The sequence below is a fragment of the Dreissena polymorpha genome, chromosome 13 (genome assembly GCF_020536995.1).
Source record: "Dreissena polymorpha isolate Duluth1 chromosome 13, UMN_Dpol_1.0, whole genome shotgun sequence".
Classification (NCBI taxonomy): Eukaryota; Metazoa; Mollusca; class Bivalvia; order Myida; family Dreissenidae; genus Dreissena; species Dreissena polymorpha.
Genome location: NC_068367.1, coordinates 26,934,868 through 26,949,271, shown reverse-complemented (window position 1 = coordinate 26,949,271; position 14,404 = coordinate 26,934,868). Strand labels below are relative to the sequence as shown.

Genomic DNA, 14,404 nt, shown 5'->3' with positions numbered 1-14,404 from the left:
TCCTTCTATTGATTTTTATTTTTTTCATTTTAAAGTCCTGCCTTCTCTTCTTATATCTTACTTTATTCATTAATTGTACCAACTTCTGTTCATTTTTCACACAAATGTATTTCTTATCCATAATGCTATTTCTATACATTGTCAAACCACTTAACCCTTTCCCACTAAAAAGCTAAGTGAAAATGGCTATGTGCAAACAGTATTTGCTGCTCATCAGTATCTTAGGGTTGGAAATGAAGTCTTACAAACTTGAATCTAGTAAGAAAGGTCTTAAATTAAATATAACTATCTAAGGGACTACAAATGCATCAAAATACGTATCTAAGCGGGAAAGAGTTCAAACACAATAGCGTAATTTGTGTTTCCCTAAAGAATCCATAAACAAGCCCGCCCAGCATTACCTCTCTACAGCGTTCTGAAACTGCAGTAGCCTACATTTTCCCTCGTAAATATTCGCTGTGCAAGAGAAATAGATCTCTGTCGAGTCTTGTAATTCTCCGTCGGAAGAATTCTCCCCATTTTCTCCGTTATGAGCCCCATTTGTAACATTTGGTTGCCCTCTGGGTTTATCCTTACAGATACAGTTAATGTAATCGCACTGTTTGCATTTTTCTAGCAGCGCAACGTCCGATGTACTCATTGTTTCTTATGAAACTACTCATATTCTTTTATGGGATTTTTGTCTTGCCAAACACACATATATAAAATTGTCCTATCTTATTTTAACAAAATGCACTATTATCCCTTCCTCAACTATGAAGTATCATTTTTAAGTGCCTTCATTTCAATAAATATTAAGCAAATTCGTTGAATTGATATCCCCCGCCAGTATGCTTTTGGACACAAGTGTAATATTTGACATTCAAAAAAACATTTTTTCAAGATACAAAGGGTAATAACTCTGTAATTAACAGATGGTGTACAATGACATTTGGCGTGCATCATCCTCTTATACATATATATACTCATACCAAGTTTCAATAAAATCCGCCAAAGCACTTCCAAAATATGGCTCCGGACGGACGGACGGAAAGACGGACTGACAGACAATGCCAAAACAATATCCCTCCGCCTATGGCGAGGGATAATTATTATATTTCCTTGTAAATGGTACCTAGTTGTTTTCTACAACTTAAAATACACAAACGTCCAATGCAGATTCAGGTTGTGAATTTTTAATCACTTCTTCTTATCCAGTCCATAACTACATGTTAAAACTATCTTATATACATTTTAAACATCACTTTTTTTTGCTGCATACACTGATCAATATTTCCTATGAATAACCACACACAAAATGTTGATACGAAAATATGTCAATAATTACATTTTACTATTTCAACACTTAAACAAATCATTAATGAGCTACAGCCATTAATCCGAAGTATAGCCCCCCCCCCCCCCCCCCACCAGACATGGCGTGCAATCAATAGTACTAATAAAGCACAATACAGGTAAGTTGTTAAATTAGAAAAACAAGATTATACAAAATACAGAACTATTGAGAATTCTAAAATTCTCAGCATCATGCAAAAATACCCCTTTGGCCCAGATTTTAAATAGTCTGTGGGTTATTATTAATTTATGTTTTTGCCAATTATTTATGTTTTTGCCTATTAGTTATGTACTCAGAATGAAAACCTAACATGAGTTTCCAAATATGGATTTTTTTCTGTTTAGTAAATTACAGAACAAATTAAATGTCTAGATAAATAGATTTCCACTTATATTGCATTTTCTCTATTAGCACTGTAAAAAAAATTGGCCATACATATAATACATTTTCAATTCTCCTTTTCGTTTCATCATCTTACAATAAAATTTCATAGCTAAAAGAAATCACTGATTTATCCAAAATTCAACCAAAATCCATTTCCGCATAGCTTGAACATTCACAGTTAATCAACTTCAAAGAAATCATCCACAAGAACCACAAATGCAACAAAAGATGCTGTTAACCCTATTAACATGTCATTACAGGTTACTATAAAACAAATTTTGTTCCAAAGAACAATGTATTACAATGGCAAATATGCGGTATTTAAGCCACCCAAAATATGCTGCCAACTTTTTACTGCTGATAATAATTTCATAAATACTACGCACAGATCAAATGATCAACACGTAACAAGAAACTATAATAATCTTTTCAGCGGTTAATCGTCCAAATATTTAAATCCCTGCAAAAGCTGTCAACAAGCCAAATATTTATTGGTCATCATTTTTGCAGGTATTTAAACTGAGTTACTACTAGGGTAATATCATTCACACAAATAATTATTTCTATTATTCTTAACCCTCAATGGATGGGTGTAACAATTGGTGACCTAAAATAATATTTAAAATGGTTCAGTGATTTAAAACCTAGCTGTTAAGTGCAATATGTAGCACCATTTTTTCAGGGAAAGCTAAACAATATTTGAATTTCAAATTGTCCATGATGTTTTACAACAGTATAACCTACTGAAACATTCATTCCTTTTAGTTTAATTTGACAATCCTTATTTGGAAAACATAAAAAAATCATATCCAAAATAATTAGCACAAATTTAGTCTATTGCAACTGCACAACTTTCATACATGTTTATTTGTTTAACAAAACAATGGTCTAATTATTTTTAATTTTTAAATTTATCTATACATATACAGCCTATTTTATTGAAATACTTTACCTGTCTATAAAGTTTTTGCAACTCCCAAACAAAGGCAACAAGCACACAATGTCAAGCTGAAGAGCGCTTTTTGCTCAATTTCAACACAAGCCCACTGCAAATTAATGATAATGTTGCACTGTTTTTTTTTTAAAAGCAAATGTCATTTTTTAATTAAAGCAACATAATCATTTAGAATGACCATTCGATTTAGCCACCACCAACAAAGATTTGTGTGAAATTACAATATATAAATTATAATGATTTACACATTTAGTAATACTCATAAACAAAACATAAAAATCATACACCAGGGCTTCTTTAATCACCATTTTGGGAATACATGACCAGAACATTTGTGTTATTGCAAATTAATGTTTGGTGAACATTGTTATGATTTACAACATTTATGCAACACACAAAGTCCCATTATCAAATCTCCCACAGCTACTCAATCACTTGATTTATCGAGCCACAGATAACAGCAATTAAAGCGATTAACCCTTTACCACTTAGATACGTATTTTCACGCATTTACGGTAGTCCCTAAGAAAGTAAAATTTAATTAAAGACCTTTCTTACTAAATTCAAGTTTTAAGGGCTTCATTTCAAACCCTTACTTACTGATGAGTAACAAACGGCATAAAACCATAACAGCCTGCCAGCTAATCGCAGTATTCCGGTTTTATGTTGTTTGCACATAGCCATTTTCACTTTGTTTCAGTGTAGGAAAGGGTTAATGCCAAACACCAGATGATATATTAAGCCGCATTTCGGGAAAACTGGGCTTAATGCATGCGCGTTCTGGTAAAACTGGGCTTAATGCATGCGCGTTCTGGTAAAACTGGGCTTAATGCATGCGCGTAATGGTAAAACTGGGCTTAATGCATGCACGTTCTGGTAAAACTGGGCTTAATGCATGCGCGTTCTGGTAAAACTGGGCTTAATGCATGCGCGTAATGGTAAAACTGGGCTTAATGCATGCACGTTCTGGTAAAACTGGGCTTAATGCATGCGCGTTCTGGTAAAACTGGGCTTAATGCATGCACGTTCTGGTAAAACTGGGTTTAATGCATGCGCGTAAAGTGTCATTCCAGATAAGCCTGTGCAGTCATACATGCTAAAAAGGGAACAAAACTTTTTGCCTAAACTGGACTTTCGCTAAGAAGCGATTTCCATAAAAGCGGAAAGAGTCGTCCCTGACAAATGGAATGACCCTGTAGGCACAGGTATTAGGTCAAGTTTTTCCAGTACGTTGCTTAATAAGGAGCATTTGATGAATGGGTTGTTACATATACATTAAAGACTCTCTCAAATAATTAACAGTTTAAGGAGATTTATATTAACAATGCTTTCATACTATCAAACGCAATCATCCATAACATATCAAAATACTTTAAACAACTTACACTAAGGAATTCCACATAAGCCTAATGAATGCAAAGAAAAGAAAGATCTTTGTTAAGATATGTTGTTTGCTTTTTAAAATGAAAATCAAAGTAGATTCAAATACTATAGATATTGACAAAACATTTTCATATTTTCATATTCACATCACCTGAAGATCTTTTTCACTTTTGGTAAATCTTTAAATACTGACATCCAAGTGTCCTGGCTTTGTCACATTCGATAAAATCAGACACAATTAAAGGAGACGCCTTAAACTATCTTACAAAGTTAATTCCTCTGCAAATTTTGACACTGATATCTGCAAAATGTAGTTTTATCTACTTAATAGCTTTGAGTTTGACAAAATCGAAGCCTTTCTTTGCCAAAATCAATCGTTTAGTGAAAATCTATAGGTAATAAAACTTCCTTAAGAAAGTGGGCTTAGAACTCCTACAGAGTTGTATCTGATGTCGTAAGTCCGTGTATCTCATAATTTATTTACAAAGGTCTACTGAAGTTTGTATTGAATTGAGTTTATTTGCTCAGATGGGCCTAGTGCACAGAAAGCAAAGTATTTTTCTATGCTTTCTGTATAAACAAATGTAACTGACGTAAATTTCAGTACTATGCAACAAAATGACTTGATCTGGCACCAATTATTTTCAGATTACAAACTATTATCTTATTTTTACAATTGCAAATAAAATGTCAGGGTTGCAATGGATTTTGGAAATTTTACTGAAGTAAACATTTTGTATTTTTTCTTAATCATACTTCTTGCTATTGCTTTTTATATCGTGCATGTCCCATTTATAGGAAATTATTTAAAAACTTCCTTGAGCATCTAATATTTTCTGTCTCTAAAACAATACCCTTAAAATTGGGGTCTTCTTTTTTAAGCACTTATTTTGATAACTTCTACCAGTGCAATCTAATCAATTGCAAAAAAAATTCTTCTTTTATGTTACTCAAACAATAAAGTTATTTTAATATCTACTTAAAAGTACTATAATTTATATGAGCCATGCTGTGTGAAAAGGGGGTTTAATGCATGTGCGTAAAGTGTCGTACCAGATCAGCCTGTGCAGTCACACAGGCTACTCAGGGACAACACTTTCAGTGTAAACTGGATTTTTGCTAAGAATATACTTTCTTTAAACAGAAAATATCATAAAAGCGGAAAATGTTGTCCCTGATTTGCCTTTGCAAACTGCACAGGCTAATCTAAGATGACACTTCGCAAATGTATTAAACCCCCTTTTCACAGAGCATGGCCCATATTGTTAATTCAAAAACTTTCTAAAATACTTACGTAACAGAAACGTATCTGCTCTGTTCCCGTTCCAGTCCCTCGTGTAACTTCGCCACCTGACCTTGAAGCGTGTTAATGGCCGTCTGGAGGTCAAGGTTCGCGCTCTTCTCGTGGTTTAACTGGGTCGCTAGCTCGCTGCAACGCTGACGCTCAGAGTCCAGACTGGCTCTTAAGTCGTCCTGTAAGACTTTCTCTTGCTGGATTTTAAACTCGAGAAGTTGTACTGCAAAGAAAAGAGCAAACAGTTTGTTTTACATTATGTTTGCAATGTTTAGCTAAAGAAAGATTTTTTTAAGTAGAAAACTTACCATTGCAACCAAATTGTTTTCAAATATTATGCTATTGCTGGCTATTTTAGCTCAAAAATAGGTTTATAGAGAACACTAACAATTGCATGGAAAACTATTTAACCAGTTATACAACTTTTATAAAATAAGAGAGGATTATTTGAGTTTTTTGTAGATGTTTCTATTTGGTTGTTTATCAGCATAAGGGACCACACAGAACTGAAATAAAGTGGCTACCCTAGCCTTTTCAGTGATGTAAAAAATGAGAAAAACATCATTTAATTCAGAAATATCACAACAAATTAAAACAGAATTCAGACCACTGAAAAAAATCATACATAAACACAGAAATCAACAAAAGTACAAAACCTTTCCCTAAATCATCAGATAAATTTAAAAAGATGAGGGATTTTAAGACAGGAAAAACTATTTAAGATAATATTCAATTTAATTAAGAATATATTTGAACCACCTGTTATATCCTTAACCACCTGTGTAAATGGATCTTTATCAGAATATTTCACTATCTCTCCCATTGTTTCACTTATTGCATTACTTTATATAAAAATCCACATTTTCACTTTTTTTACAACTCCTTTTTCAAGATAATTTAATATAAAAGAATTGGTACCATGTTTTTATTTTTCTGCAATTTAAAAAATTCATGCAGTTTTAACAAAGGATTTTATATTTTTGTTCACACAAAGAGTTTAAAAAATATCTGTTCCGAAAAAAATTGAATACAATTGAAATCATTTTAGACCTCTTTTAATAACATGAATATCAGTCCAAAAATCAATCATAATTTCAATGTTTTCTATCTTGTTCAATTAATTTTTATCTTGTTCAAGTAACCAAATTTTAACGAAATTAAAAGTTAAACATGTAATATCAAACTGATATATCAACACTTAGAAAATTTTAACTTTGCTCAAACAATCCAAAGAACCAGCTGAAAGATTTCCAAACTCATAAAATGGAGATGTTTCATAAATCACTGGTTTCCGAATTGTTTGTTTTTAAGTTTGGCTAAGCATGTAAAGGACTTTGATAATATCTTCGATAAAGATCACAAATAATGTCTGAAACCTGTCAATAAGTTAAATAAACTTTGCAAAGATTTACTGGCTACACTTTGAGACACTGTAAGACTTTATTAAGGTTTTCGTCAATCAATAAAGAGTTATTAACTACCCAAATGTTTGAAACTTGAAAAGTGTAGACATTTTCAGTGCAATTATACAAAAGTTCTATTTATCTTCTTGATCTTTCAAGCTTGCACATTTGTAAATTATTGTCTATTGTGTTTTATTAATTATAATTGATCAGCTTTTTATAAGAGCGGCCTGATTAATTAAAAGTGTTTTTTTCTACTATTTTTAAGTTGTTAGTTTATTTGATAATGTCTTAAATCTCAGTATTTGCCTTATTTATAAATCAAAGGGTAAAATGAGTTTAATTCAAAGGACAGGTTGTTATTAAAATGGTGTAAAAGTGCAATGGGTAAATCAATATTGTGAAAACAATTGGGCCATGCTCTGTGATAAACGCATGTGCGTAAATTGTCGTCCCGGATTAGCCTTTGCAGTCAGCACAGGCTAGTCAGGGATGACACATTCCGCCTTAACTAGATTTAACTAGATTGCTCAGTAGAGACCTTCTTTTAACAGAAAATATCATAAAAGGGTATTAAATCTAAATATATAAAATCCTGTGCAGGTTGCACATGCTAATCTGGGATGACACTTTACGAATATGCATCAAAACCCCCTTTTCACAGAGAACAGCTCAATTGTTAAACAGACACTCATTTTGACATATGATATGTCATTTTTATTTATTAAAGAAATAATATTTGTATGTCCTAGTTTGCTGTTTATAATGATCAGGTATGTAGGTGCGTAGGAATGAACACACCATTTTGAAGCACTAGTGATTTCATAGCACACATCTATACTCCTGACTGAGTGTTTTTTGACAACAAATTACCAAAGAAACTTTCAATATCATTTAAATTCTAGCATGATTCTTTTTCTAAATTTGTTCTTTAAAATGAAGAGAGACAAAAAACTTCATTTTTCCATACTCCTGCCATCTTCTTGAGCTAGATGTTCATTCACCTGCATGGTAAGTTTGAAATAATTTGATGGCGCATGTTTCAGCATGGGCATTTCACTGTTCAATGTATCCCCATCCTCCAGAACATTAAGCCCACATCCTTCCCACCTCACAAATATTGCAGAATAACCAACATTTGATTTTCTTCTTTGTCTGTAGAAAACAGTAGGTTCAAGAATGTAATGTTAAGCATTTTCCTGTTACTTTATACCATGTACAAAACTACTTTCTTTACTAGATTAAATTTTAATAAAACATCAACATCAAAAGACAAACAACAACAACACAAAAGCCAGACATGACATGTGTGCCACAAAAACACAAAACACGTAAACCACAGGTACTTGGACCAAAGCACAATCTATAACTCACAGGTACTTATTCGCCACCTAATTTTACTATGGTTTAGGTTTATTTCATTTCATTATAAAAGATCCAATCTACCTATAAGAAAACTCCTAAGTTGTCCAGACCTATCTAAGTTCTACCTAAATCATATCTGCTCACTCAACCATTTAACTTGTAGTCACATATTTCAAATGGGAACAATTTTAAAATTGTTTTGTCATATTGGGGTGTGTGAACCTGTACAGAAAAATTCACCAATTACATCAATTTCATCTTTTATTATTGAATCATAGGTTCTAAAAATCAATGTTGCAATAAACTACAATGTATTGAATTATTTATTATTTTTAAGTTTTTATTGAAGTTTCATTGTTCTTTTACTCAGGTAAATGGTTAAGTGAACCAAAAATCCTAGATTATCTAAGCAAATAGAAAGCATCATTCCCAAATAAGTCTCATAATTGCGTACCCATTCGTAATATTGGCAGAGGATCTTTTAAACCTGTGTGTCGACAGAAACAACAAAGAAACATTTAATGCTGCCTATCAGTAATTTCCAAGATTTATTGCTTATCCTCCCTTGGTTTCTGACTTTCCGATGGTTCTCTTAAAATAATATTGACTGGTTTAAACTTATTCTGCATTCCGCTGCTGTTGTTTTAAACTGTAACTGTATGTTCCATTTCATGTACGTCTAAAAGCCATTTCTTAAATTTGAGAATCCATACTTTGTAAAATTATTTCTAATTTTAAAGTGATTGTTTTACAAAAAGTTTTCCAATAAATCAAAGAAATAAGCTTGAATACTTTGAAAGTAAAATGTGCTTTCATTGATATATTGAATTATCTCCCTTTTACCAAAAATACAAGAGTGCAGTCCCTTGACAACTCTTCCAAATCCTATCAAAAGGAGGTGCATAAGGTGCACTCTTCTTACCTCCTGCTGATATAAAATGTATAGGTTCAGGTTCTTGCGGTAATTCTAAACAGCAAACCGTTTATTTCTTTAATTTATTTACAGTTACTCTTTCATGTATATATTATTAAATAATATATATGAAAATTAACATTATTTACATATCATATATTATATTATATAAAACTCATTTGAAACTCTTAGCAACAAGTCAAAAATAGGAAGTAATTAAAACTTTAATGTTAAATTTATTGTTTAAATATAAAATCATTAGGGAACAAAGGTTATGTTTTAGAATTGTAAAAATATTTATCTATGTGAAAAGATTATTTTCTTCTCAAAAGCTTAAAATCCTATAAACCAATCAGAACAACTCAGTTATTGTCATCAAAAACACTCATACAATTAATATCATAATATAAATATTGAGAGATTTCTAGTATATAATATACCTTCAAATATCTTTAGTACCTCTTTCCAAAAAAATATAAATTAACTAAATGATTACACTGTTACAGTAGTTAATAATTGTTATACAATAGAAATATTATTATGATTAACGTAATGTTTAGAAGAAAATTTGCAAGCCGACATGTATATATTTATGTGAGTTAGATAAGGGAACTAACTCAGGGCAAAATCTTACCTTTATAATCAGACATGGTTGTCTCATCTGAGTCTTAAACAACAGTTTTAATTGAAACTTTTTTTCAAGTTTACAAAACAATGTGAGTTTGAATTGAAACTTGTTTCCTCATGATTACTAATCAATTTCAGTGTAAATTGAATTTTTTTTACTCAAGATTACAAAACAACGTCAGTTTAAATTGATTTTTTTTTCTCTCAAGATTACAAATCAAGGCAAAATTTCATGCATTATTTTTTGGAAAATTCGAAGATATTGAATTCAATGAATAATATGAAAAATGACATACATAATTGAAAATGGAGTAAAAACCAAAAACATTCAAAATAGAAACGCAACACTAAGCCAACTCTGAATCAAAGAGAAATAATGTAGGTTTGATAATAATCCTTGTATGAAAAAAGAAAAGAGAGCAGAAATATTGATCCTGCCCCTATAAAATGAACATTTAAAAATTAGAACAAAATAAACTCAGATGATAAAATGATAAAGAAAATTTAAAACGAATCTTTTATGATAAAAACATTGTGTATTGGATCTTGTTACCAAATACGATAATCAAATATGTATGCAGTAAAGGCACATATATGTTCTTTTTACTAAAAACATTTTTTTTTATAATTAATAATATGAAATTATAAATATATACCATAAAACAATCTTAAATGAGTGACATATATTATACTTTTTGCAATTAATTTATTTCATAGTTCGAAAACTTCACAAATATACAAATTATAGCAACAAACATTTAAACTGGCTACAGTGCTGTAGTGTAGGATTTTACTACATAATTTGTTTTCAAATAGCAACAACAACAAAATCAACACAAGCAATCAGTACTTTATATCTCTTATGCTATTATAATTCCATTATTACATCCCAAAGGGCCTATGACTGGAAATAACATGAATCATTCCAAATACCTTGACGTTTCAACTGGCGTTCCTTCTTAATGGCGGCATCCTCATGGCTTGCGACCTTCTCGTTGAGTCGCTCGCGTTCCTCGTTGTGCTGCATGCGGGCTATCGTGGCATGCGCGCGCAGGTCTCGTATCTCGGCTAGCATGGATTGGCGGTCCGCGCCGAAGATCTGATCCAGTGCGGAGTGGTGGTGAGACTCCTGGAGATTTGTGATCAATATACATTATTATGAATTCTCATATATACAAACTTTAATAATTACAAATAATTAATTTCATATTCAAACAAGAAATGTGTTTTTCAGAAACACTATGTCCCCTTTTGCGCCGTTTTGATATTATTTTTTTTACCTTTGACCTTGATGGATGAATTGACCTTGACCTTTCAGCACTGAAAATGTGCAGCTCCATGAGATAAACATGCATGCCAAATATCAAGTTGCTATCTTGAATATTGAAAAAGTTATTGCAAATGTTAAAGTTGGAGCAAACAGACCAACAGACCAACGTACAGACCAACAGACAGGGCAAAAACAAAATGTTGATTGTTGTGTGGTAACGATTCAGTAGAAATAGTTAAATTAGTCATACAAACATTTGATAAGACTTGCTCAAGTTCTTCATACCATGTTACGTATCCTCTGCTCAAGTCGTTGGACCTCATCTACATTTGATGATGGGTGACAGAGGACATGTGATCTCAATTCAGCCAATAGGGCCTCTCGTTCCTTGGCAAAGGTGTAGCCAATTGCACGTAGGAGCTCGGCCCTCCAATCAGATCCTTCCAAAGTCTGTAAGAGAAATCGCTATTGGTCAAAGTAATGTTCTAGTCTGTTACAAGCATTCTGATTGGTTAATTTTTTTTATTAATCCTCAACGAAGGAGTTTTTTTTTAAATAATTTTTTTGTCTCCAATTTAATGAAGACATTGAAGTTCAGATATTGGTTTTAAAACATTTTTTACAACACGATGATATAACTTACACCTTCTAAAATAAAGCTAATTTACCAGTCACATCTAAATGAAATGAACAAAACCCAACACAATGTTGACTTAACTTAAAAACAAAAGAAACATTACTTTGTAGGAGTGGTATTTTGTTAGAGATTGCACAAAAGCTCTTATATCTATAAGCATGCATATCCCATATGTTATGCTGATAACTTTTGTAAATCAGTTATCATATTGTTTATATTTGTGTGCATAGTACAAAAATGTCAATATAGGGCTATAATTGCATGAATCTTAAATAATCTTAGAACAATCTGTATACTATTATATGGGTCGCCCTCTGAGAAAAGGGGGTTTAATGCTTGTGCATAAAGTGTTGTCCCAGATAAGCCTGTGCAGTCAACACAGGCTAATTGGGGACGACACTTTCTGCCTAAACTGGATCTTTGCTTAGATAAGACTTTTAAAACAAAAAATATCATAAAAGCTGAAAGATTTATCCCTGAATCTTGGACAACACTTTACGCACATTCATTAAACCCACTTTTCACAAAGCACGCATCCGGCTCATGTATAAATACAAATAGTTGATATTATATGCTATAAAATCTGCATATCACTAAGCGTTATGAGAAGCATTTTCAAAATCAATTCATTCTTAAAATTAAACTTTAAAATAAATTTCATGTGTTGGTCATAGTTGATAATCAGATTGTCAATAACATTAAATTTCAAATAACATGATACAAGCAAAGTTTGCCCAATAACAAAGAACATGATACAAGCAAAGTTTGCCCAATTACAAAGAACATGATACATACAAAGTTAGCCCAATTACAAAAAACATAATACAAGCAAAGTTTGCCCACGCCTTTTCAGCTAGGAGTGTTTTAACTACATACATAATTGGGCCATGCTCTGTGAAAAAGGGGTTTAATGCATGTGCAGTCCACACAGGCTAATCAGGGACGACACTTTCCGCATTTATGATATTTTTTATTTCAAGAAAGTCTCTTCTATGCAAAAATCAAATTTAGGCAGAAAGTGTCGTCCCAGATTAAACCCCTTTTTCACAGAGCACGGCACAATTATTTTTTTAATCATTTGACCAAAACACATCAAAAACAGCTAAACAATGTTTAAAAAAAAAGTTAACATCATGATCACAACAACCAAAACAGCAACACAAGTTAAATCACATCAAAGCCAGGATAAATCCAAAAAGGTAAAATTGACCACCACACCAATACATTAACAATAAACAGAAACCCATTTTAATTAAAACAAACAAACAATATGTTCAACAATTAATTATGTTCCAAGTCTGAAGCATAACAAGACATGCACTGAAATGTCCATTGTTAATGCATACATTTTCTATATTTTATTTTACATTTTTGGACAATACTTTCACTTGATTTTTACAATTGCTGTTTACTCAAGTGCGTCCCTGATATATATTTTTATGGAGGAGATCAAATATATTCATGCTGATGAAACATCTATCTATGCAAGCATGCAAAATAAATTCAGGGATGCCAAAAAAGAATCAGAATTGCATTCTGACATTTTTCAGACTTTTCTATAAATAAAGAACACAATGTTCAGTGGTTAAATTTCTCAAGATTGACAAAAGTATATTGTTAACACTGTACCTGCATAATTTGTTATGTCAGAATCCAAAATAATGCATGCCTTTGGTTGTTCATTTGCTAAGAAACAACCAATGCCCATGTCTTATAAAAACTACACATGAGAACTTCAAATTGTTATTAATTTTAGCAAATTAAGGATGATAAATCAACAATTTTTTATTATTTCAGTATTTCGGCGCCTTCAAATTGAGGTTGATAAATCGGCAATTTTTTATTATTTCCATATTTCAGCGTCTTCAAGAGAGCTGCCTTAATAGATGCATGTGATGAAATAACAAGTTGTTAGAAACCAAGCACTACAGTGTTTTCAGTGTTTTGGTGACCATTTGGAGGAATATTACTGTGCCCTTTTCAAATTTATTCATTTATTTCCAAACGTGACTTGTTTTTACAAAACATCTTAATAATTTTTGTATATGTCTAGTAATAAAACAACATGAATTTGGTTTACTTCAAAAGACAATCAAGATAAAATATGAACTTTTTTGCCGCAAAAAATTGAGTGAGATTATCTACAAGAATGCCAGCATCCTAATGAGTCCATTTTTGTCCTATTTAATTATTTCTTTTTCTTTACAACAGTCAGGGTTTTTTTCTTGTATAAGGTAAACACTCGTACAAGGAGGTATTCTTAGGTAAACATTGGATGAAAATTATTACTTTTTAGGCAAAGTAATGGAGTACAATTTTTGAGCCCCTAACATTCCTCTCCAAAAGAGGCCATAAAAACACTGGTGTATATTGCCCAATACACAAACGTGATATACCATACCGAATCATCATCTTCGTCATCATCGTCCTGAGGTTAGTGTAAATCAATATTGAGATATACATGTATATATACATGAGCAGTGTTCTCAAGAACTGGGCTAAATGAATGAGTGTAAACTGTCATCCCAGATTAGCCTGTGCAGTCCGCACAGGCTAATCTTGGAGGAACCTTTCCGCCTAAACTGGATTTTCGCCAAGAAGAGACTTCCTTTGAATGAAAAATATCATAACAGCAGTAAATGTCCCTGATTAGCCTGAGCAGACTGCACAGGCTAATCAGAGACAACACCTAATGCACAAGTATTAAGCCCAGTTTTCACAGAACACAGCTAATTCATAATTGTACAAGTACAAAAAGAAGACAAACAAACTACACATGCAACACACATAGAAGTGTTGAAAGAAAGATTTGCAACATAGCTTGGTGCCCATTTTAA

At 32.0% G+C, this 14,404-nt stretch overlaps 1 protein-coding gene across 1 annotated transcript in view; it reads right to left on the bottom strand.

Annotated features, from left to right (window-relative positions):
• The window catches only part of LOC127855708 (A-kinase anchor protein 9-like), a 477,990-nt gene that overhangs the window by 262,853 nt on the left and 200,733 nt on the right, over positions 1–14,404 (bottom strand). Inside the window, exons 51-54 of the mRNA XM_052391486.1 lie at positions 11,216–11,380; positions 10,594–10,789; positions 5,353–5,575; positions 4,061–4,081 (exon numbers count right to left, since the gene is read on the bottom strand). Coding sequence (XP_052247446.1) covers positions 4,061–4,081; positions 5,353–5,575; positions 10,594–10,789; positions 11,216–11,380 — 605 coding nt within the window. The remainder of the gene's footprint in view (positions 1–4,060; positions 4,082–5,352; positions 5,576–10,593; positions 10,790–11,215; positions 11,381–14,404) is intronic.